Source organism: Ranitomeya imitator, chromosome 3 (genome assembly GCF_032444005.1).
Source record: "Ranitomeya imitator isolate aRanImi1 chromosome 3, aRanImi1.pri, whole genome shotgun sequence".
NCBI classification, from domain to species: Eukaryota; Metazoa; Chordata; class Amphibia; order Anura; family Dendrobatidae; genus Ranitomeya; species Ranitomeya imitator.
The window spans coordinates 659,333,328-659,358,331 of NC_091284.1; the positions used below are offsets into that span (position 1 = coordinate 659,333,328).

General features: G+C 41.8%; 1 protein-coding gene across 1 annotated transcript in view; it reads right to left on the reverse strand.

Annotated features, from left to right (window-relative positions):
- The window catches only part of ERICH6B (glutamate rich 6B), a 329,007-nt gene that overhangs the window by 139,510 nt on the left and 164,493 nt on the right, over positions 1–25,004 (reverse strand). Inside the window, exons 5-6 of the mRNA XM_069760223.1 lie at positions 23,873–23,949; positions 13,701–13,829 (exon numbers count right to left, since the gene is read on the reverse strand). Of these exons, the coding sequence (XP_069616324.1) occupies positions 13,701–13,829; positions 23,873–23,949 (206 nt within the window). The remainder of the gene's footprint in view (positions 1–13,700; positions 13,830–23,872; positions 23,950–25,004) is intronic.

The window sequence follows — 25,004 nt, forward strand, 5'->3', positions numbered from 1 at the left end:
GACCCCACGGGGTGGGATTTTGCGTGGAGCCCCAGATCGAGGGAGATTATCAGTGGTCTTGTATGTCTTCCATTTTCTGATTATTGCTCCCACTGTTGATTTCTTCACTCCAAGCTGGTTGGCTATTGCAGATTCAGTCTTCCCAGCCTGGTGCAGGGCTACAATTTTGTTTCTGGTGTCCTTTGACAGCTCTTTGGTCTTCACCATAGTGGAGTTTGGAGTCAGACTGTTTGAGGCTGTGCACAGGTGTCTTTTTATACTGATAACAAGTTTAAACAGGTGCCATTACTACAGGTAATGAGTGGAGGAAAGAGGAGACTCTTAAAGAAGAAGTTACAGGTCTGTGAGAGCCAGAAATCTTGATTGTTTGTTTCTGACCAAATACTTATTTTCCACCATAATATGCAAATAAAATGTTAAAAAAAACAGACAATGTGATTTTCTGGATTTTTTTTTCTCAGTTTGTCTCCCATAGTTGAGGTCTACCTATGATGTAAATTACAGACGCCTCTCATCTTTTTAAAGGGAACCTGTCACCTGAATTTGGCGGGACTGGTTTTGGGTCATATGGGCGGAGTTTTCGGGTGTTTGATTCACCCTTTCCTTACCTGCTGGTTGCATGCTGGCTGCAATATTGGATTGAAGTTCATTCTCTGTCCTCCATAGTACACGCCTGCACAAGGCAAGATTGCCTTGCACACACACACATAAAATAAATTACATACGATAAGAGTACCACAAACCAAGCAGGTTTAAATGGGAGTGTAACCAGGTAATTAACCCCTTAGCGACCGCCGATACGCCTTTTAACGGCGGCCGCTAAGGGTACTTAAACCACAGCGCCGTTAATTAACGGCGCTGTGGAAAAAGTCCATAGCGCCCCCCAGAGGCCGATTTTCTCCGGGGTCTCGGCTGCCGAGGGTAGCCGAGACCCCAGAGAACATGATTCGGGGGGTTTTTAACCCACCCCGCATTTGCGATCGCCGGTAATTAACCGTTTACCGGCGATCGCAAAAAAAAAAAAAAAAAGCGATCTCTTTAATTTCTCTGTCCTCCGATGTGATCGCACATCGGAGGACAGAGAAAAGGGGTCCCAGGTGGCCCCCCAATACTCACTTAGCTCCCCCGATGCTCCTCGTGTCTCCCGGTGGGCGCCGCCATCTTCAAAATGGCGGGCGCATGCACAGTGCGCCCGCCGGCCGGCACCGGGAGAATCTTTGGGGTCTCGGCTGCCGGAGGTAGCCGAGACCCCAAAGAGCACGATCGGGGTCGGTATTACCGACCCCTGTTTTGCGATCGCCGGTAATTAACTGTTTACCGGCGACCGCAAAAAAAAAAAAAAAAAGTAAAGTGTAATTCTCTGTCCTCTGATGTGATCGCACATCAGAGGACAGAGAAATAGGGGGATTCGGGGACCCTAGCATACTCACCTAGGTCCCTGGATCCTCTTGCTGCTCCTCCTGGCCGCCGGCAGCAGAACATGGCGGACGCATGCCCAGTGCGCCCGCCATCCGTCTCCATCTGCCGGCCGGCAGGAGAACAGCAGTTGGGGCTAAAATTAGGGGTAGGGGTAGGGTTAGGGGTAGGGTTAGGGTTAGGGGTAGGGGTAGGGTTAGGGTTAGGGGTAGGGGTAGGGTTAGGGGTAGGGTTAGGGGTAGGGTTAGGTTAGGGGTAGGGTTAGGTTAGGGTTAGGGGTAGGGGTAGGGGTAGGGTTAGGTTAGGGGTAGGGTTAGGGTTAGGGGTAGGGTTAGGGGTAGGGTTAGGTTAGGGGTAGGGTTAGGGTTAGGGTTGGGGCTAAATTTAGGGTTAGGGTTGGGGCTAAACTTAGGGTTAGGCTTCTTTCACACTTACGTCGGTACGGGGCCGTCGCAATGCGTCGGCCCGACATACCGACGCACGTTGTGAAAATTGTGCACAACGTGGGCAGCAGCTGTAGTTTTTCAACACATCCGCTGCCCAATCTATGTCCTGGGGAGGAGGGGGCGGAGTTACGGCCACACATGCGCGGTCAGAAATGGCGGATGCGACGTACAAAAAAACGTTTCATTGAACGTTTTTTTGTGCCGACGCTCTGCCAAAACACAACTGATCCAGTGCACGACGGACGCGACGTGTGGCCATCCGTCACGATCCGTCGGCAATACAAGTCTATGGGCAAAAAACGCATCCTGCGGGCACATTTGCAGGATCCGTTTCTTGTCCAAAACGACGGATTGCGACGGAATGCCAAACGACGCAAGTGTGAAAGTAGCCCTAGGGCTAGGGTTAGGGTTGGGGCTAAAGTTAGGGCTAGGGTTGGGGCTAAAGTTAGGGTTAGAGCTGGGATTAGGGTTAGGGTTTGGATTAGGGTTGGTATTAGGGTTAGGGTTGGCATTAGGGTTACGCTTGGGATTAGGGTTAGGTTTGGGATTAGGGTTAAGGTTAGGGTTGTGATTAGGGGTGTATTGGGATTAGGGTTAGGTTTGAGGTTAGGGTTGAGATTAGGATTAGGGGTGTGTTGGATTTAGGGTTTTGATTAGGGTTATGGTTAGGGTTGACATTAGGGTTGTTTTGGGGTAAGGGTTGTGATTATGGTTAGGGTTAGTGATTAGGATTATGGATGAGGTTGGGATTAGGGTTAGGGGTGTGTTGGGGTTAGGGTTGGAGCTAGAATTGGGGGGTTTCCACTGTTTAGGTACATCAGGGGGTCTCCAAACATGACAGCCAATTTTGCGCTCAAAAAGTCAAATGGTGCTCCCTCCCTTCTGAGCTCTGCCGTGCGCCCAAACAGTGGGTTACCCTCACATATGGGGCATCAGCGTACTCGGGATAAATTGGACAACAACTTCTGGGGTCCAATTTCTCTTGTTACCCTTGTGAAAATAAAAACTTGGGGGCTACAAAATCTTTTTTGTGAAAAAAAAAATATTTTTTATTTTCACGACTCTGCATTCTAAACTTCTGTGAAGAACTTGGGCATTCAAAGTTCTCACCACACATCTAGATAAGTTCCTTGGGGGGTCTAGTTTCCAAAATGGGGTCACTTGTGGGGGGTTACTACAGTTTAGGTACATCAGGGGCTCTGCAATCGCAACATAATGCCCACAGACCATTCTATCAAAGTCTGCATTCCAAAAAGGCGCTCCTTCCCTTCCGAGCTCTGCCGTGCGCCCAAACAGTGGTTTACCCCAACATATGGCACATCAGCATACTCAGGACAAATTGGACAACAACTTTTGGGGTCCAATTTCTCTTGTTACCCTTGTGAAAATAAAAATTTGGTGGCTAAAAAATCTTTTTTGTGGAAAAAAAAAATTTTTTTTATTTTCACGGCTCTGCATTATAAACTTCTGTGAAGCACTTGGGCATTCAAGGTTCTCACCACACATCTAGATAAGTTCCATGGGGGGTCTAGTTTCCAAAATGGGGTCACTTGTGGGGGATTTCTACTGTTTAGGCACATCAGGGGCTCTCCAAACGCGACATGGCGTCCGATCTCAATTCCAGCCAATTCTACATTGAAAAAGTAAAACGGCACTTTTTCTCTTCCAAGCTCTGCGGTGCGCCCAAACAGTGGTTTACCCCCACATATTGGGTATCGACGTACTCAGGAGAAATTGCACAACAACTTTAGTGGTCTAATTTCTCCTGTTACCCTTGTGAAAATAAAAATTTGTGGGCAAAAAGATCATTTTTGTAGAAAAAATGCAATTTTTTTTTTCACGGCTCTACGTTATAAACTTCTGTGAAGCACATGGGGGTTCAAAGTACTCGCCACACATCTAGATAAGTTCCTTAAGGGGTCTAGTTTCCAAAATGGTGTCACTTGTGGGGGGTTTCTACTGTTTAGGCACATCAGGGGCTCTCCAAACGCGACATGGCGTCCAATCTCAATTCCAGCCAATTCTACATTGAAAAAGTAAAACGGCACTCCTTCTCTTCCAAGCTCTGCGGTGCGCCCTAACAGTTGTTTACCCCCACATATTGGGTATCAGCGTACTCAGGAGAAATTGCACAACAACTTTTGTGGTCTAATTTCTCCTGTTACCCTTGTGAAAATAAGAATTTGTGGGCGAAAAGATCATTTTTGTGTAAACAAAAGCGATTTTTTATTTTCACGGCTCTACGTTATAAACTTCTGTGAAGCACTTGAGGGTTCAAAGTGCTCACCACACATCTAGATAAGTTCCTTAAGGGGTCTAGTTTCCAAAATGGTGTCACTTGTGGGGAGTTTCCACTGTTTAGGTACCTCAGGGGCTCTCTAAATGTGACATGGTGTCCGATCTCAATTCCAGCCAATTCTGCATTGAAAAAGTCAAACGGCGCTCCTTCACTTCTAAGTTCTGCGGTGCGCCCTAACAGTGGTTTACCCCCACATATGGGGTATTGGCATATTCAGGAGAAATTGCATAATAAAATTTATGGTTACATTTCTGTTTTTACACTTGTGAAAATAAAAAAAATGGTTCTGAATGAAGATGTTTGCAAAAAAAAGTTAAATGTTCATTTTTTCCTTCCACATTGTTTCAGTTCCTGTGAAGCACGTAAAGGGTTAATAAACTTCTTGAATGTGGTTTTGAGAACCTTGAGGGGTGTAGTTTTTAGAATGGTGTCACACTTGATTATTTTCTATCATATAGACCCCTCAAAATGACTTCAAATGTGATGTGGTCCCTAAAAAACAAATGGTGTTGTAAAAATGAGAAATTGCTGGTCAACTTTTAACCCTTATAACTCCCTAACAAAAAAAAATTTTGTTTCCAAAATTGTGCTGATGTAAAGTAGACATGTGGGAAATGTTATTTATTAACTATTTTTCATGACATATCTCTCTGATTTAAGGGCATAAAAATACAAAGTTTGAAAATTGCAAAATTTTAAAAATTTTCGCCATATTTCCGTTTTTTTCATAAATAATCGCAAGTAATATCGAAGAAATGTTACCACTAACATGAAGTACAATATGTCACGAAAAAACAATCTCAGAATCAGCGGGATCCGTTGAAGCGTTCCAGAGTTATAACCTCATAAAGTGACAGTGGTCAGAATTGCAAAAATTGGCCTGGTCATTAAGTACCAAATTGGCTCTGTCACTAAGGGGTTAAACAATAGCTATATTATGCCCCCATCACAACAAATACCATATATCTCCAAACATTTCGTATAAATAAATCTTGTGCAAAGTTGCAAAAATATAGGAGAAAAAGGAGTTTTGGCCCTTTAAGAGCAGGGGGAATAGACCTAGTCCAGATCGCTATAGATGCAGCTGGCTGTATAAGGCAGGGTTTTTTTCTCTCTTTTTTTCTTTTTTATATATAATGGCATGTGCCATACAGTTAGGGCCAGAAATATTTGGACAGTGACACAATTTTCGCGAGTTGGGCTCTGCATGCCACCACATTGGATTTGAAATGAAACCTCTACAACAGAATTCAAGTGCAGATTGTAACGTTTAATTTGAAGGGTTGAACAAAAATATCTGATAGAAAATGTAGGAATTGTACACATTTCTTTACAAACACTCCACATTTTAGGAGGTCAAAAGTAATTGGACAAATAAACATAACCCAAACAAAATATTTTTATTTTCAATATTTTGTTGCAAATCCTTTGGAGGCAATCACTGCCTTAAGTCTGGAACCCATGGACATCACCAAACGCTGGGTTTCCTCCTTCTTAATGCTTTGCCAGGCCTTTACAGCCGCAGCCTTCAGGTCTTGCTTGTTTGTGGGTCTTTCCGTCTTAAGTCTGGATTTGAGCAAGTGAAATGCATGCTCAATTGGGTTTAGATCTGGAGATTGACTTGGCCATTGCAGAATGTTCCACTTTTTGGCACTCATGAACTCCTGGGTAGCTTTGGCTGTATGCTTGGGGTCATTGTCCATCTGTACTACGAAGCGCCGTCCAATCAACTTTGCAGCATTTGGCTGAATCTGGGCTGAAAGTATATCCCGGTACACTTCAGAATTCATCCGGCTACTCTTGTCTGCTCTTATGTCATCAATAAACACAAGTGACCCAGTGCCATTGAAAGCCATGCATGCCCATGCCATCACGTTGCCCCCAACATGTTTTACAGAGGATGTGGTGTGCCTTGGATCATGTGCCGTTCCCTTTCTTCTCCAAACTTTTTTCTTCCCATCATTCTGGTACAGGTTGATCTTTGTCTCATCTGTCCATAGAATACTTTTCCAGAACTGAGCTGGCTTCTTGAGGTGTTTTTCTGCAAACTTAACTCTGGCCTGTCTATTTTTGGTATTGATGAATGGTTTGCATCTAGATGTGAACCCTTTGTATTTACTGTCATGGAGTCTTGTCCTTACTGTTGACTTAGAGACAGATACACCTACTTCACTGAGAGTGTTCTGGACTTCAGTTGATGTTGTGAACGGGTTCTTCTTCACCAAATTAAGTATGCGGCGATCATCCACCACTGTTGTCATCCGTGGACGCCCAGGCCTTTTTGAGTTCCCAAGCTCACCAGTCAATTCCTTTTTTCTCAGAATGTACCCAACTGTTGATTTTGCTACTCCAAGCATGTCTGCTATCTCTCTGATGGATTTTTTCTTTTTTTTCAGCCTCAGGATGTTCTGCATCACCTCAATTGAGAGTTTCTTTGACCGCATGTTGTCTGCTCACAGCAACAGCTTCCAAATGCAAAACCACACACCTGGAATCCACCCCTGACCTTTTAACTACTTCATTGATTACAGGTTAACGAGGGAGACGCCTTCAGAGTTAATTGCAGCCCTTAGAGTCCATTGTCCAATTACTTTTGGTCCCTTGAAAAAGACGACGCTATGCTTTGCAGAGCTATGATTCCTAAACCCTTTCTCCGATTTGGATGTGGAAACTATCATATTGCAGCTGGGAGTGTGCACTTTCAGCCCATATTATATATATAATTGTATTTCTGAACATGTTTTTGTAAACAGCTAAAATAACAAAACTTGTGTCACTGTCCAAATATTTCTGGCCCTAACTGTATATTATATCCCTACCACCGAAGTAGTTACCCAGCTGAAAATTAGGCAAAAAATGGACCCGAGTATAAATAATAGACTTACATAAAGCTAGTGAAGACCTGGAGCCCCAGCCTGCCGCCTCGACGCGCGTTTCGCTGTTTTCCTTCTTCAGGAGGCGTGGCTAAAGCAAGGCTCATATCCGTATATATCGAGGGAGTGGGCCAATGGGAAGATGGCGATTAAGCAGGTGTCAGCTAATATATGGCGCATGCGCCGGTGCTTCCCGGTTCCAAATGGGTACCTCCTTCTGCGCTCTTGAAACGCAAGCGGTCCACCACTGCCTAGCAGCGGGGGGCGCCCGCGCATCACCTGAGCACATCGGGAAGATCCGAGCGCGGTAACATCCGGTCATGCGCACTAGCTGAAGAACAGGGAAGAAATCCTAAGCAAGCGCAGTCGCGTCCAAGCTCAAAGCAGGTACCTCCCTCGGCGCGCCTGCGACGTGAGCGATCCCCAGTTGCTAAGCAACGGGAAATGCTACAACGTCACAGAAGCGCGCCAGGAAAGGCACAAGCATAGAAACGCCTAGCTATGCCTGCAAAAAAAGGAGCATATAGGACAGAGAGATCCTGGGCATGCGCAAACGTGACTAGTACCCTATTAGCTGCTATAGTGAAAATTTCGGACATAAAAATATCCTAGGGGAGGGAACTTATTTAAGGTGCTATCTCAGGTAGAAAGCCGCTGGATTTTTAGGCTGAATACTCTGGTACCCCATGGGTTAAATAAGAGCCATGGGTTTGGCTCATTTCTTTAAATTTGGTTTCATTATGGATAGTTTTTATCTTGTATTCGTTAGGTTTTAATTGTTTTTATTTGATATTGATATTCTTGTTCTACTATTCTAGATTGTTTGTTTATGAGTGGAGATGGCCAAGGGCTTGTATGGAAGTGGAGAATTAACCTGCATCTGGAAAATACAAGAGCATCTGGACTGTTTAAAGACTCTCAAATATGGACTCTGAGAAACTTCTAAGATTCCTTCGCATTATATTGGCTGTTCTAATATGTGTCATGCTTCTATGTTTTCTTTTTAAATATTTATTGCTGATATAGAAGCAAGTGTTTTTTATACTATAACAGGTACACATCAAAAAAAGTTTTTTATAATATAACACAATTTTAGCATCACCTAAAATTTCACCCTATTCTTACTCACACTATTATTTTGGAAAAAAAAAAAAAATTTTAATCAAAAAAACTTCTTCTTGTATAAGATTTATATTGGCACAGGTGGTCATTGTCTTAGTTTGACCGCAGGTACCAATGCACACAACTAATTAGTAGCACTTTATATATATATTCTTTGTATGAGTAATATACACTGCTATTTTAACCACATTTAGTATTTACATACTATCTACCATTATATTCGGTAGTTCTTATATGTTCACCTATTATTCTTTCTTTTTTTGCTGTTATATGATTTTCATTCTTTAGTTGTTGCTACAGATATATCTCTTTTTCGTTATTGTCAGCGAGTTCGGTTCGATATTTTTATGTCCGAAATTTTCACTATAGCAGCTAATAGGGTACTAGTCACGTTTGCACATGCCCAGGATCTCTCTGTCCTATATACTCCTTTTTTTGCAGGCATAGCTAGGCGTTTCTATGCTTGTGCCTTTCCTGGCGCGCTTCTGTGACGTTGTAGCGTTTCCCGTTGCTTAGCAACTGGGGATCGCTCACGTCGCAGGCGCGCCGAGGGAGGTACCTGCTTTGAGCTTGGACGCGACTGCGCTTGCTTAGGATTTCTTCCCTGTTCTTCAGCTAGTGCGCATGACCGGATGTTACCGCGCTCGGATCTTCCCGATGTGCTCAGGTGACACGCGGGCGCCCCCCGCTGCTAGGCAGCGGTGGACCGCTTGCGTTTCAAGAGCGCAGAAGGAGGTACCCATTTGGAGCCGGGAAGCACCGGCGCATGCGCCATATATTAGCTGACACCTGCTTAATCGCCATCTTCCCATTGGCCCACTCCCTCGATATATACGGATATGAGCTTTGCTTTAGCCACGCTTCCTGAAGAAGGAAAACAGCGAAACGCGCGTCGAGGCGGCAGGCTGGGGCTCCAGGTCTTCACTAGCTTTATGTAAGTCTATTATTTATACTCTGGTCCATTTTTTGCCTAATTTTCAGCTGGGTAACTACTTTGGTGGTAGGGATATAATATATGGCACATGCCATTATATATAAAAAAGAAAAAAGAGAGAAAAAAACTCACTTTCTAATGAAAACCCTGCCTTATACAGCCAGCTACATCTATAGCGATCTGGACTAGGTCTATTCCCCCTGCTCTTAAAGGTCCAAAACTCCTTTTTCTCCTATATTTTTGCAACTTTGCACAATATTTATTTATACTAAATGTTTGGAGATATATGGTATTTGTTGTGATGGGGGCATAATATAGCTATTGTTTAATTACCTGGTTACACTCCCATTTAAACCTGCTTGGTTTGTGGTACTCTTATCGTATGTAATTTATTTTATTTGTGTTTGTTAATAAAAATGTTTATACTTGAAAGAAAATTCTCCTTACCTCATTGAGTTATACACAATAGAGGTTTATGTGCTATGGTGAAATTTGGAGTAAAACTATATGAGATCCCCTGGTGTATAACTAACTGGTGGAACCATACACACCGCCACCCTCCTCCATGCAGCCTGATTCGACCACTTAAGGTGACTCAAATACTCCTTCTGACTTAAGGCACTTCAAACGAACAACTGCTGGAATACCCCCCAATCAATACAATCAGGACTAATTTGTTTGGAAGCAGGCTGTTCAAGAAGCCACAAGGCCCCAACCTATTTTTCAAAAACTGTCGCCTGTGGAATGGCGAGCTCAAGGAGAGTGGGAGTGTAGTAAGATGGATCGAGCCAGTGGTGCCTTTCTTATACTGGTCCCCGAACCATCTGGACTATCACCATTGTTGCAGTGAGGAAAGCATTTAGACCTGGATGGACCTTTGCACTACTGAAGAGGGCGTGACAGAGATAAAAGGGGCTGTGCGCGGTGAAAGGAGGCATTCGGCAGGAAGACAGATTATGCAGCAGGAGACAGTTAACTCTTGCTCTGTGAGACCACACAGTACCATCCCTCACTGCTATCTTGCACCCCTGCTGACTGTGAGAGAGCTGACTGTGGGTCTTTGTCTATCTGTGATACTGGATTGAGCATATGTCATGTTCTGAAGACTAACGCGGGCGCGCGGCCCACTTTTGAACAGGACGATCAGCTGAAGCCGGATAACTTACATCCCGCCTCCACCACTGAACTTTGCAATACTCCAGCGGAACCAGAGACTGCGTCATGACCCGTACGTTCCTCCGTCCGCGCAGGACCTCACTCAAGAGAACCCAGACACCGCTTCCATCAGGAGACAGTGCCTCGATTTCCTTCAGGACCAAGCCAGAGACTTTGCACGCTTTCTTCAGCGCCACCGTGGGAGGACAAGCCTTCACCTCCCTGAAAACTTCAGATTAATAAGTTTGCCTGTTATTTAGCCAACTGTTTAATTTCCCTTGTTTATTCCTTTTTGTTCCCGTCATCCCTCCATCACCAATACTCTCCCTGCGTGGAGTATCCCAAGAGAAAAAAAAAAACCTTAACTCTTGTTCTGCCTCCCGCTCAACCCCTTAATCCCATGTTCCTGCGACTTCTACACACCACTGATAAGATATGCTAAATTCATTATGTTGCATGCACCTCTTAATGAATTTGCCACATCTTATTGCTGCAAGTCCTTCATTAAGACTAGCATACAAAATGCCAATCTCAATAAATCAGAGCCTATATATCTACCTTGATTTATTATGGTTTGCCAGTTTCCACTTCTTCTAAACGTTGCTGCTTCTTGTATCACAATGCAAAACCTGTTGTTTTAAATAGAGGTCTAGAAGAACATTAGTTTACAGGAGACAATAGACAAACTTGAAATAATGTGAGGCATGTTGCGATGAGCAATTCAATTGTTAAAACTTGCAAACTTTAAAAAGAAATAGATTTGGGTGAATCACCAATTTTGACATTCAATTAGTCATCTTTAACATGGAAAAAAATTTTTAGAATCAGTTTTCCTATAAGTAGAAAAGTGGCAAATTGATCCACATAGTCATAAAATTAGATAATCCTTTCAAAGAAGTAGCCATAACACCTCATTCATAAATCCGTGACTCACATACATGTTGTATTTGTGTTTGTGATACCCATTATAATCTTTGTGGCTGTTCAGCTATCTGTGTTTTTTGTGGACCTTTTCGCAACATGTCCATTTTTGATGAGAGCAATGCTGTAGATCAAGATTAATCATTGAAGTCTATGGGTCCGTACAAATTATGGACAGCAAACAGACAGCATTTACCGTATTAATGATTAACATTGCAATGAATAGAAGCTATGTAGTTTATTTATTTTCATCAGTGAAAAACGGTCCATGTTTTTATGTATGAGAAAAATCTCTGCTGTCTTATTATCCATAAAGCAAAATTAATCTGAACTTGGGCACTTTGCCATCTCCAGGAAACATATGTAAGATTGGATAAGAATTCTAAAAATTCCAATAGAAGAGTCCACATTAGCAGATGATTCTTTTACTTCATTAGCGTAAAAGAAATAAGTGATCCTATTATGCTCATCATCTTATCTTTTCAAGTGGTTTGTTTCCATAGTAATTCAGTGGAGAGGAGCTCAGCATAATTGCCAGGCTTCCAATAAACATTAATGATAAAGGTAAAAAAAAAATCCCCTTCGATTGTGTCATGTATTTAAATGACAGAGGAGTGAATGTCTAAATAGGCAGGAAGATTAATTATAAGACACAATTTTACATAAACATAAGATGTATATGTCTATGGGTAGGGGAGAGTGAATCGAATCACAAATACTAAAGGATTAATATTGAACCTTTTTTGTAGATTTTATATGAACCTCAAGTGAGAAGGGACACTATAGGTGTCAGCAGCCCACCCCAAAAGTATACTGTGTAGATGTCAGGTGTGCATGCTCTATGACTTTGGAGCCGGGGGTGCCGCAATGTTTCCCCACTAGGGTGCCAACCTCTGCTGTTAGATAGGGGTACAGCACAGTATATTTATATAGGGGTTCCTAGGGTACACAATTATCCATTGTGGTGCGGTAACCCATGTTACAGCCAGGGGGCGCTGTGTGTGTGCTTTAGGATGCTCTTAGAGGCATAATTATGGTGATAAGACAAAGTCCGGCAGGATTGTAAATGGCCGGTATGTGTCGTAGAGGTGCTCTGCATTTTAAGCTCAAAATGATATGGTTATGATGAGACTTATAGTTCCACAAGAGTTTGTTGTGTTTACTTATAAGCATGGGCTTATAGGGTTAGCTGGTGAGCTGGGCGGGACTGGCTAACCACGCACACTCCCATCTAGGGGAGTGGTTACAACCATATAATGTGGTTGAGGTCTGGTCACATGGTCAGTGTATGGATCTGTTTGTTCCATGTGCAAGGTCCTGGATGGTTGGTGTTGGAAGCTCATGTGAGTGGAGTCATCCTGGAAGCACGTGAGAGACCGTGGACCTGGTGGTCTGTGTTGGAGTCTCCTGGCAGTGGAGACGTCCTGGAAGCACCTAAAAAGACTGTGGACCTGAATGCTCAGGGTGTTGGATTGTCCTGGTATGGACTGGAGTCCTGGAATGGTCAGGGTGTTGGATTGTCCTGGGATGGACTGGAGTCCTGCAAGTGCCTGGTGAGACCATGGACTGATGGCCTGTGTGTTGGAAGTGCCTGTGATTGGACTTCCTGGAAGCGCATGGAGAGGCTGTATCTACAGAGCCTGAGACGGCTTCTGTGTTGGGGAAGCTACAGTTCCTACTGTGGGTCTGGACTATCCGAGGTGCCCTCGTCACAAGGACAGTGATCCCAGTGAGGCAGCTTTCCCCTATGAACCAGAACTGGCAGGAGTCAGTGTGTGGAGCCGGAACTCCTGAAAGGTAACCCCGGTCAAAAGGGAATTGTAATATATGGCAGAGAAGTTTATCTGCTGCATGAACAGACTGATGGTCATGATAAGTTCATGGATGTAATGAAATAAACTGTATGTCATGTGGTTTATGATGTTTAATAAACCGGATTAGACTGTTTAAGTGGAGAAATCGTGCCTGAGTGCTTAAATCCCGTGCCAAGCGAGTTTTCCCCAACCCACTCAGGTAGTGTTTCACCACACCATGTGTGTCAATATCTCGTGTCTAGTTACTGTGACATGTCATTCAATTGACATTTTAAAGTATATTTAATAAAGTTTTGTTATTTTAGGCACTAGGTCTTTGTATGATTTTCCAGTGATAGGGACATTGCAAAAATATTTGATTTTCTGTTTTAGGTATAACTTTGGAGCCAGCAAAAATACATGGATTGTCACAAAAGAAGTGCCTGGAGAAGATTCTTCAAAATTGGCAAGAAAAGTGGGGCTGTTGTATAAATCAAGGAACAAATAAGAGCTGAAATGTGATTTGTTGCTAAGAACATGGGCTCCACTTTTACTTTGCACTAAGTTTGATAACTGTACCTTATTGACTTTACCAGAGTTTGGAGAAAAAGTGAGTCTCAAACTCTTGCTGTCTATTATAAATATACTATGATAACTATGGCCTAGTATACAGAAAAGAGTGAATCAAAAGTGTCGATATTAATATTACGTTGTCCAACCTCCAACTACTGCTACAATTACCGTGCTGCCAGGTTCAGAAGAAAGTTGTGTAATGGATGGAAAGGGTTTTTTAGGCAAGTGACAGAATTCACAAATTGAGATGGTGGCTTCCATAATCCTCAGCGGATCATCTTCACAAATCAGTGGGAGCTAGAACAGAGGAAGCACATAAAAATACGATAATCACAAAAACATAAAAAAGAAAAGTTAAGCGTGTGATAACATTTGTGTATATGCCTTGAATCCTTTCATACATAAAACCATGTGCATACAGATTGATGTTGATATCTTGTTTTTGCACTCTCTGCACATGGATAAGACAATGGATTGAAGATGGCCATACATGAGATAGCTAGGTGACAGATACCTTCTCCGACCTGCTTATATTTATTTAGATAGTCAACAACCGTAGAGGAGTTATCAGACACCTTATCTTCTGGCTTAACAAAAGAGTTGGACATGTTTAATTCTAACACGCTCAATCTTTATATTTATTGACTTACATGCCATTGTGGGACATTCAAGAAGCCTCCATACACATTAGATTTTCACCATTAATTTGACGTGTATCAAAAGCCTTAAGTGTTCTGTTTTAGGTATTTAATTGGGAGTCCTTCTTACTCAATGGCTTCAGGAAGCCAGTTATAAAACATTCATAGATGACCACTGAAAACGTTCATGAAGATCAGTGTGGCCATCTTTCATTTTCAAAAAATGCTAGTATTACACAGCACATCTTGACACCCCAGTCTGCTTTGAAATCTTTGACTGGGAGAGACCTTGCTGATGCAGTATAACTACGGTACCATGTTTTTTTGTTGCTGTACTCCGTGTTGGCATGGTGTATGACATCTGACATGAAACGGTCTTCCACAACCTGAGCTTTGTAGCAGAGTTTGGATGTTCCTCGCCCAGTTTAAAGCCTCATACACAACAGTTTGTGTTTCAGTTAATGCCTGTTTCAAGCTACATTTGAAAATGATGATCATGATCACCTGTTAGGTATAACGAATTACTCATACAACTGAATAGCTTCCTACAAAAACCCTGATTTGTGTATCCTGTAGAATTAATGCTGTTGTGAAGGCAAATAGGGGTCATACCAAATATTGATTTGATTGTCATTTCTCTTTAGTTCATTCATTTTGCTAATTAATAAAAATCAACTATTAAATATTAAAACTCATTAACAGCATTCTTACTTTGATGCCCTGTTAGAGTAAAAAAGGGGTTAATGTGCTCAGGCCTGAAACAAAGACTTGTTCCCATGATCAGGAAAGTAGTAGCGCTTTGGAAGCAGTGTATTTTCACTGTGTCCAAAGCGCTGCAATCTTATCATGCAGGTAAATACGCATGTGTTCACTGAACAGTGCGGATTTACTGCACTCAGTGCACATCTAAAGTAGAAATTTCAGTTGCGGAGACTAGCGTTTTCGCAACAGAAGCTAACATGCTGCGGCTTGTAAACCTGCACCACGGGTGCGTTTATGCAGCGATAAATAGAAGCACAGAGGACATGGGATTTCTATAAATTCCATCCACTATGCTTGCACTGTACAACGCAGCGTTTTTAATGCTGTGGAAGTGCGCTGTGTTAAAACGCTGTTATTCCTGATTTTGAGCACGCAGCCTTACTGGTATAATTAAGCTGTCGGATACAGAGAGTGTCTTATTATGCAGCTATGTATTCCACAATTTTCTACCATATTAAAAATGTTTACATGTGTAGATGGAACGTCTATATTCATGAAGCCTACAAATTAACCCCTTCAAGAGCCATGACTTATTTCATTTTCTATCTATATAGCTGTATGAGGGCCATTCATTTTTACCACATAGTGTACTGGAAAACAGGAATAAAAATTCCAAGTGCGGTGAAATTGCAAAAATAGTTAAATTCCACAATTGTTTTTTGGGCTTTTTGTTTACCATGTTCACTATATGGTAAAAATTGACCTGGAAATATAATAATAATAATAATAATAATTTTTATTTATATAGCGCCAACATATTCCGCAGCGCTTTACAAATTATAGAGGGGACTTGTACATACAATAGACATTACAGCATAACAGAAATACAGTTCAAAACAGATACCAAGAGGAGTGAGGGCCCTGCTCGTAAGCTTACAAACTATGAGGAAAAGGGGAGACACGAGAGGTGGATGGTAACAATTGCTATAGTTATTCGGACCAGCCATAGTGTAAGGCTTGGGTGTTCATGTAAAGCTGCATGAACCAGTTAATTAATTTTTTTTTTTTTTTTTTAATATAGGCCACACAGGGATCGTTAGGTTAATGCATTGAGGCGGTAGGCCAGTCTGAACAAATGAGTTTTTAGGGCACGCTTAAAACTGTGGGGATTGGGGATTAATCGTATTATCCTAGGTAGTGCATTCCAAAGAATCGGCGCAGCACGTGTAAAGTCTTGGAGACGGGAGTGGGAGGTTCTGATTATTGAGGATGCTAACCTGAGGTCATTAGCGGAGCGGAGGGCACGGGTAGGGTGGTAGACTGAGACCAGAGAGGAGATGTAGGGTGGTGCTGAGCCATGGAGTGCTTTGTGGATGAGGGTAGTAGTTTTGTACTGGATTCTTGAGTGGATGGGTAACCAGTGTAATGACTGGCACAAGGTAGAGGCATCGGTGTAACGGTTGGTGAGGAATATGATCCTGGCAGCAGCATTCAGGACAGATTGGAGCGGGGAGAGTTTGGTAAGAGGGAGGCCGATTAGTAGAGAGTTACAATAGTCCAGACGAGAATGAATAAGTGAAACAGTAAGAGTTTTTGCAGAGTCGAAAGTAAGAAAAGGGCGAATTCTAGAAATGTTTTTGAGATGCAGGTAAGAAGAGCGAGCCAGTGATCGGATGTGGGGGGTGAATGAAAGGTCAGAATCAAGGATGACCCCAAGGCAGCGGGCATGTTGCTTTGGAGTAATGGTGGAACCGCAAACGGAGATGGCAATGTCAGGCAAAGGTAGGTTAGTAGAGGGAGAAAACACGAGGAGTTCAGTTTTTGACAGGTTTAGTTTCAGATAGAGGGAGGACATGATGCTAGAGACAGCGGTAAGACAATCACTGGTGTTTTCTAATAAGGCAGGCGTGAGATCAGGAGAAGAAGTGTATAGTTGGGTGTCGTCAGCATAGAGATGGTACTGGAAGCCAAATCTACTGATTGTATACTGCCCCTATTGGACAAACAAAGAGAAGAGGAGGGGGCCTAGGACTGATCCTTGAGGAACCCCAACAGTAAGGGGAAGGTGAGAGGAGGAGGAACCAGCGAAACATACAGTGAAGGATCGGTCAGAGAGATAGGAGGAGAACCAGGAGAGAACGGTGTCCTTGAGGCCGATGGAGCGGAGCATAGTGAGGAGGAGCTGATGATCCACAGTATCAAATGCTGCAGAGAGATCCAAGAGAATTAGCATGGAGTAGTGACCATTAGATTTAGCTGTTAGTAGGTCATTAGAGACTTTAGTGAGGGCAGTTTCAGTAGAGTGTAAAGAGCGGAAACCAGATTGAAGAGGGTCGAGAAGAGAGTTATCTGAGAGATAGCGGGTAAGACGGGAGTGGACCAGGCGTTCGAGGAGTTTAGAGATGAAGGGAAGATTAGAGACAGGTCTATAATTAGCGGCACAGTTTTGGTCGAGGGATGGTTTTTTAAGTAATGGATGTATGATGGCATGCTTAAATGAGGAGGGAAAAATACCGGAAGTGAGGGAAAGGTTGAATATTTTTGTTAGGTGAGAGGTGACAGCCGGGGAAAGGGACTGGAGGAAATGTGACGGAATGGGGTCACTGGTGCAAGTGGTCGGGCGAGAAGATGCAAGGAGCCTGCTTACTTCTTCTTCTGTAACTGGTTCAAAATATGAAATATGATTTGCCAGGTCAGTATGAGCACACAGATACCAATCATGTATAGTTTCTTTTTTTTAATTTAGGTGTGATGAATTGTTTTGGAAAATTTGTACAAAAAATTATTTTGTTCATGTTGCCATTTTCCAAGAAACATAACTTTTAATTTTTCAGCATCTGGGACTGTGTGAGGGCTTATTTTTTGCGCACCGACGTTACATTTTTAATAATACCATTTTGGGGTAGATATGATGCTTTGATCACCTCTTATTGCATTTTATTGCAATTTTGTGGCAGCCAAAAAACAATTCTAGGGTTTCTATTTTTTTTCTTGCTACACAATTTACTTATCGGATTAATTTACTTTATATGTTATAGATCAGACATTTCTGAACACAACAATACCAGATATTTTCATTTGTAATTGTTTTATTTTTAATGGGACAAAAGGGGGGTTATTTTAACTTTTGTGCTTTTTTAATTTTTTTATTTTTTACTTTTTACTAACTTCAATAGTCCCCTTAGGAGACTTGAAGCTGCAATCTTCCGATCACCTGTGCTACACATAGCAGTGATCTAGCACTGCTATGTATAGCAGAAATCATATTCTCTTATTAATGTTGGCCTGTAATGATAGGAGGATCGTAATGACAGATACAGGGTCATCAGCAGACCCCAGGCTGCCATAACAACCCATCGGCGCCCTTCAATCATGTGACAGGGGCGACAATGGGGGGCGCATGTTAAAACCTGCACATTTGGATTTGTTTTTGATTCCCCAGCATTTTCCTCAAAATCTGCAAAATTTGGCCAAAGTCCGGTAAATGATAGAGTTTCCACAAAGACTGTGTGCACACGGCGGCTATTATCAGCGGTAACATTATGTCAGGTAAGATTGTTATTATCGGTCAGAGTGCTGCGAGGTCACACTGTCAGATGTCAGCATAACCCCGCAGCTGTGACTGGGAGCCGCTGTAAAAAGCTTACCGCAGGTCACAGGCGTCGGCTGATGAGAGACTACTACTCCCTTCAGCCTATGCCTGCTGTCGCTGATAATAGCGGGAATAGGTGGCTGCTAATGGGCATAGTCATCAGCCGGTGCCTGTGCTCAAAGTAAAGAAAAAAAAGTTAAAATAAAGAAATAAATATTGAAATAAAAATAAACACAGTGTATACTCACTTACACCTAATCTCTGAAGCCCTGGTCTTTTGTAAAAAATAAAAAAAACACCATATTCTCACATTAATGCCTAATCCCCAATGCCCATGTTACCTGGAAAAGAGAAAAATAATTAACCACCATATCCCTCACCTATCTGCCGTAATCCATACTGTCCCACAATGATTCAGATCACTTATAGAGCGTTCACATCAGCTGATGCGACACACTGACAGGAGCGTGTAATCACTTCTGCAGTGTGTGGCCATAAGTGAGGTCACCGGAGTTCATCAGGTAATGAGCCCAGGTGACCTCACTTACGGCACTGCTGCATAAGAAAGTTCTCACTGGGGCTAAACAGCTGATGAACTCAGCTCAGCGCTACACACTGCAGGAGTGATTACACACTCCTGTCAGTGTGTCACCCGTCTCCAGAATCGTCGTGGGTCATTATGGATTATCTCTTCACTTCGGACAGGTGAGTAATATGGTTGTTTATTATTTTAATTCATTTGCAGGGGACAATGGCTTCAATGGATTGGACGATGATGTGAGTATGGTATAATTTAGAGTCAATGAAGGAGTCTTTGTCATTATTTCAAATAAACGACTTTATTCCGGGTGTGTGTTTTTTTTGTAAAAAACAATATCACTATGGGGTTAGTAATAGGGGTATCTTATAGATGCCTCTCCATTACTAACCTCTGGGCTTGATGTCACTAGACAATACAAAGGTGACATCAAATCTACAAATATGAACCCCACTTGCCACTGCCACATGACAAGTGGGAAGAGCCGGTCAAAGCACCAGAATTGGTGCATCTAATAGATGCACCTTTTTTGGAGTGGCTGTGGGCTGCTATTTTTAGGCTGGGGGCAATATCCATGGCCCCTTACCAGCCTGAGAGTATCAGCCCACAGCTGTTAGATTTATCTTGGCTGGCTGTCAAAAATAGAAGAGACCCCATACTGTTTTTAAAATTTTTTATTTAAATAATTAAAAAACGGCATGGTGACCCCTCTATTCTTGGTAAGCAGCCTTGTTAAAGCTGACAGCTGAGGGTTTCAGCCCACAGCTGTCAGTTTTGTATACAGTACATGCAAGAATGGAGTAAAATAGTCCACCAAGAAAAAGTAAAAGCAAAGTAATTTTATTAGACTAATTATATAGAAGGCACCAAAAAGATAACATTAAAAGAACCATATCCTTGACAGAGCTGTAGAAGACAAGGAATCAGGTGCAGCAAAAATCAAGTGCAAACACACAGGTACAGCATAGTAGAGTCTAGTAGTGAGGCATATGAATACATGTGCTTCAAGTCTTATCCAGGAAAATAGTGAGACATATGTAGCCATGTCAGCATAAGTGCAAAAAGTAAGATATCCAATATATCATCATAATCAGTAAATATGCTAATGTTGACTCGGCAACACCAGGATCACATATAGTAAATGTTCTTACCCATGGCTGTCCTGCAAATCACACGTGCACCCCCAACGCACGTTTCGCATGGACTTAGTCAGGGAGCACTCATATATACAGTATAATAGCTTTCTTTCCATTCTTGTCTAGCCTAATATTTTAGCAAAGAGCAGATTGGTGGGTGGCGCTCATAGCAATCCGGCAATGACAACAATAGAGATTTGCTTCAGACCACTGGTTGTCATGCCGACCCATTGGTGACCTGCGATCATGTGAAGGGCTCACCGATGGGTCGGATTTATGATGCGCTTCCGTTGAGCGTGAGTTAAATGCAGCTGTCAGAAAGTTGTTGTCATGGGGGATTCCCTGTTGAGAGGAACAGAGGCCGCTATTTGCAGACCAGATATACTGCAATCTGATATACTGTAATCTCGAGAGAAATGTGCTGTCTTCCAGGTACAAAAACTAAAGATGTGTTTGACAGGATATCAGGACTCTTCAGACCTACAGACGACCACCCATTCCTGCTAATACATGTGGGGACAAATGACACCGCAAGAAGGTACCTGGAAACCATCTGCACTGACATTGAAAACTTAGGTAAGAAAGTGAAAGAACTGGGAGCGCAGGTGGTCTTCTCTTACATCCTCCCAGTGGATGGCCATGGAACAAGGAGGTGGAATAAGATTCTGCAGGTAAACAACTGGCTACGTCGATAGTGCCGTCAGCAAGGATTTGGATTTCTGGATCATGGAGTGAATTACCTAAATGATTGCTTGCTAGAGATGGGATGCACCTTATGAAGACTGGAAAATATGTATTTGGAAGTCGCCTTGCTGCACTCATCAGGAGAGCTTTAAACTAGAACAATGTCGGAAGGGAAGCAAAAGGCCAGAAAAAGCCATACACCTGACAAATACTATTGAGAACTATGCTATTAGAAGTGGAAAAGAAGAACAAAGACAAAAAACCTAAATAATAAAAATATTGGAAGAAGAGAAACCAATCACAAACTAAAATGTTTGCACAAAATGCACAAAGCATGGGCAACAAACAAGGAGAGTTGGAACTACTAACACAGGACAAGAAATATGATGTCATTTGAATCACTGAAACTTGGCGGGACGATACACATGATTGGAATACAAGGCTATAAGGATACAACTTATTTGCAAAAAACGAGGAGGAGGTATCGCATTGTATGTTAGAAAAGTGTATATCTGCACAGAGATTGAAGCTTCAGAGACTGGGAGTTCTGTGGAAACTGTTTGGGTAAGAATACAAGGAGAGAACAACGGACAGGACACCATTGTAGGCATTTACTACAGGCCGTCTGTGCAAGCTGATGATATCGATGAACTCTTCATGCATCAAATGGCCAAGTTCTCCAAAAAATATGACATAGTGGTCATGGAAGATTTCAACTATCCAGACATTTGTTGGGAATCTCTCTCAGGCAAAACTAATAGGTCAAGCAAATTCTTATCCTCTCTTGCTGACAACTTTATCTTCCAAAAGGTAGGGGAGACAACAAGGGATCTGCTACCTTGAATCTAATCCTTATAAACAAGGAGGAAATGGTTGAGGAGGTAAGGGTGGCTGGGACCCTAGGAGGTAGCGACCATGCTATTTTGGCATTTTGGATACCTAGAGGAGGAAGACCTGTGAAGACTCAGACTTCAAGGTTAGATTTCAGAAAGGCAGATTTTAAGGGACTCAAAAAGAGAATCGGAGGGATCCAATGGCTGGATGTCCAGAAGGACAAAAATTTGCAGGAAGGATGGGAAATCTTGAAAAATTAGATTCTCAAAGCACAATCGTTAACAATTCCAAAAAGAAGGAAGAATAGAAAGCATTTAAGGAAACCAGGATGGATGAAGACAGAACTTAAACACATGCTAAAAAGGAAGAAAGAAATGTTTATCAAATGGAAAGAGGGAGGCATATCTAAAGAAGAATATAATGCTGTCTGCAGAACCTGCAGGGCACGAATCAGATTATCTATAGCTGACAATGAATTAAGGCTTGCAAGAGACGTCAAAAGCAATAAAAAAGTATTTTGGGGATATGTCAGAAGTAAAATAAAAGTCAAAGATGCTATAGGATTTTTACAGGATGAAAATGATGAAATGGTAAGAAAGGATGTTGAGAAGGTCGAACTTTAAATTCCTATTTTGCATCTGTTTTCTCTCAGAAAGGAAATGTAACATCAACTGATCTTCACTGTCCTATTAAAGGAATATAAGAATCCAGGATATCTATAAACAGAACGATAGTGAGGAAACACTTAGCTAACATAAATGAATTCAAGTCTCCAGGTCCAGATGAATTACACCCCAGAGTACTGAAGGAGATAGCAGAAGAAATTTTTGAACCACTCTCCATAATCTTTGAAAATTCTTAGAGAACAGGAGAAGTCCCAGAAGACTGGAGAAGAGCAAATTTTGTTACTATCTTCAAAAAGGGGAAGAAGTGGACCCAGGGAACTATAGGCCGGTGAGTCTGACTTCTAGACCAGGGAAGATCTTTGAACAAATTATTAAACAACATGCATGTAAGCACATGGATAAGAATGAAGTGATTAACCAGAGTCAGCATGGGTTTGTAACTAATAAGTCATCTGAGACTAACTTAATTTCCTTCTATGACAGAATCACTGACTGGGTGGATCAGGGAAATGCTGTAGATGTAGTATATCTTGACTTCAGCAAAGCATTTGTCAAAGTATCTCACATGATCCCTATTGAAAAAATGACTAAGTATGTAATGGACAAGGCAACTGTTGGGTGGATTCATAAATGGCTTAGTGATTGACCCAAAGAGTGGTTGTAAATGGCTGCATATCCAGTTGGAAGAATGTCTCAAGTGGGGTACCACAGGGTTCTGTTCTGAGCCCTGTATTGTTCAACATCTTTATCAATGATTTAGATGAAGGAATTGATGGCACACTGATTAAATTTGCTGATGACACAAAACTAGGAGAGATAGCTAATACTAGAGAAGAGAGGATTCAAAAAGATTAATACATTGGAGCAGTGGGCAGCAACTAACAATGGTTTTTAACAGGAAAAAATGTAAATTACTACATCTGGGCAATAAAAGTTAAAAAATACAGAATGGGAGGAATAGGGCAAAGCAATAGCGCATTACAGAATGCTGTAGATAAGCCCCCGATGCTTGTGGGCTTAGCTCACCTTCGATTTTGGGGGTGACAGGTTTCCTTTTAAGACACTGCATTTTTTACGCAGAGAAAACATGCAGTTTTAAAAACAGGATAAAAACTCATCGTGGGAACATAACCTAAAGGTATATTCACGCACTGCATATTTGTTTTAGAAATTTTGGCAACTGTAGAATCAGTCTGTGCATCTAAATTGGGTGGTTTCTGCAACATGTGCAGTCAGGGAAAGTTCTGCCACTAATCTGCTACACATGAGTATGTCCTAATCATGAACACAGAGTGATTATATTCCTTCTGTGAATTCAGATATCTGCTTTCATACTTTGCACATAGTAAGAAATGGTGGTCTTAAGGCTCATTCAGATAAGTGTATTATATGAATAAATAAAAATCAGATCGATTATGGAACATCTGTATAGCATCCAATTTTTACTGATACATTGCTATCTTTAACATAGGAAACTTCATTGAATCATTTATCTTTCAAACCGTTGATAAATGAATACAGATACAATAAATACACTTTATTCTAATTTGTTTGGGGACTTTGCATACTGTTTGTTGGTGGATTACTTACCTGTCGAAGTATCTTAGTATCATCTTGTTCAAAATCTGAAGTACCACCTTCTACCGTGTTTTCACTAGTGATAGAGCCTAGAGGAGATAAATGGTATGAAAATAAGACTTCTATACCAGCTATATGTCAAATTGTGACCCAATCGTGGCATAATCGATAAGTGTTGGTGCATAAATTGTATTTGATTCCTAAAATATATTGCTTGGAAAGACTAACTAGTAGTGGGAAGTTCTCAGCGGCATGTACCAACATTCAGTTTTATGGGAATTATATGAGACAGTGAATATGTCCTAAGGCGTCAATATTGGACCAAATGCATCTGTGCCCAGCATCCTTAAGAACAAATTAAAAATGGACATCTTCTCTAGAACATCAATCTGTAAATGTTTCAATAATGTATGTGTAGTCAGAAGGCTCGGCTGGATGACTGGTTGGCGGCCTGCCAGGATCTATTATAATGAATGATTCACATGATGAAGGTCAACTCAAAAGTATTTCAGATTAAATGAATAGTTAAAATCACAAGTGTGCCCAGCCATTCAGCTGCTTCACCTTGCACCTGAAATCCCTTTTCCTTATAAACATTTGTATTATGCTCTCTTCCCTCTAAACCTGCACACTTATTTTCAGCAGCACAACCATCATTGAACGGTAATCATTTTATTTTTAGAGAAAAATAATAGAGAATGTACTCTAAGGCTGGCGACACACTAGAGAGTTTTACGGACGTATGAGAGGCGCAAAAACTACGCATTGCACATGGACCAATGATTCCCTATGGGGCAGCTCCTATCTGCCGTACATTTCTCAGCCGTATTTTAAGGGCGTAGAAAATCGCAGCATGCTGCGTTTGTCGGCGTATTGCGCAAAAAAATCCACCAATGAAAGTCTATGGGGGTGAGAAAAATACGGACTACACACGGACCATCAGTGTGACTTGTGAGAAATACGCACCGGTGTTCTGTAGAAAAGCTGATAATTCAGTGCAGTGTACAGTAAAATCACACTGACAGGTTAGAATAGAATAGGTAAAATAAATGTCTACACATAGTATAGGTAGATTTATATATATATATATATATATATATATACACATATATATATATACATACAGAGAGAGAGAGATAAAAAA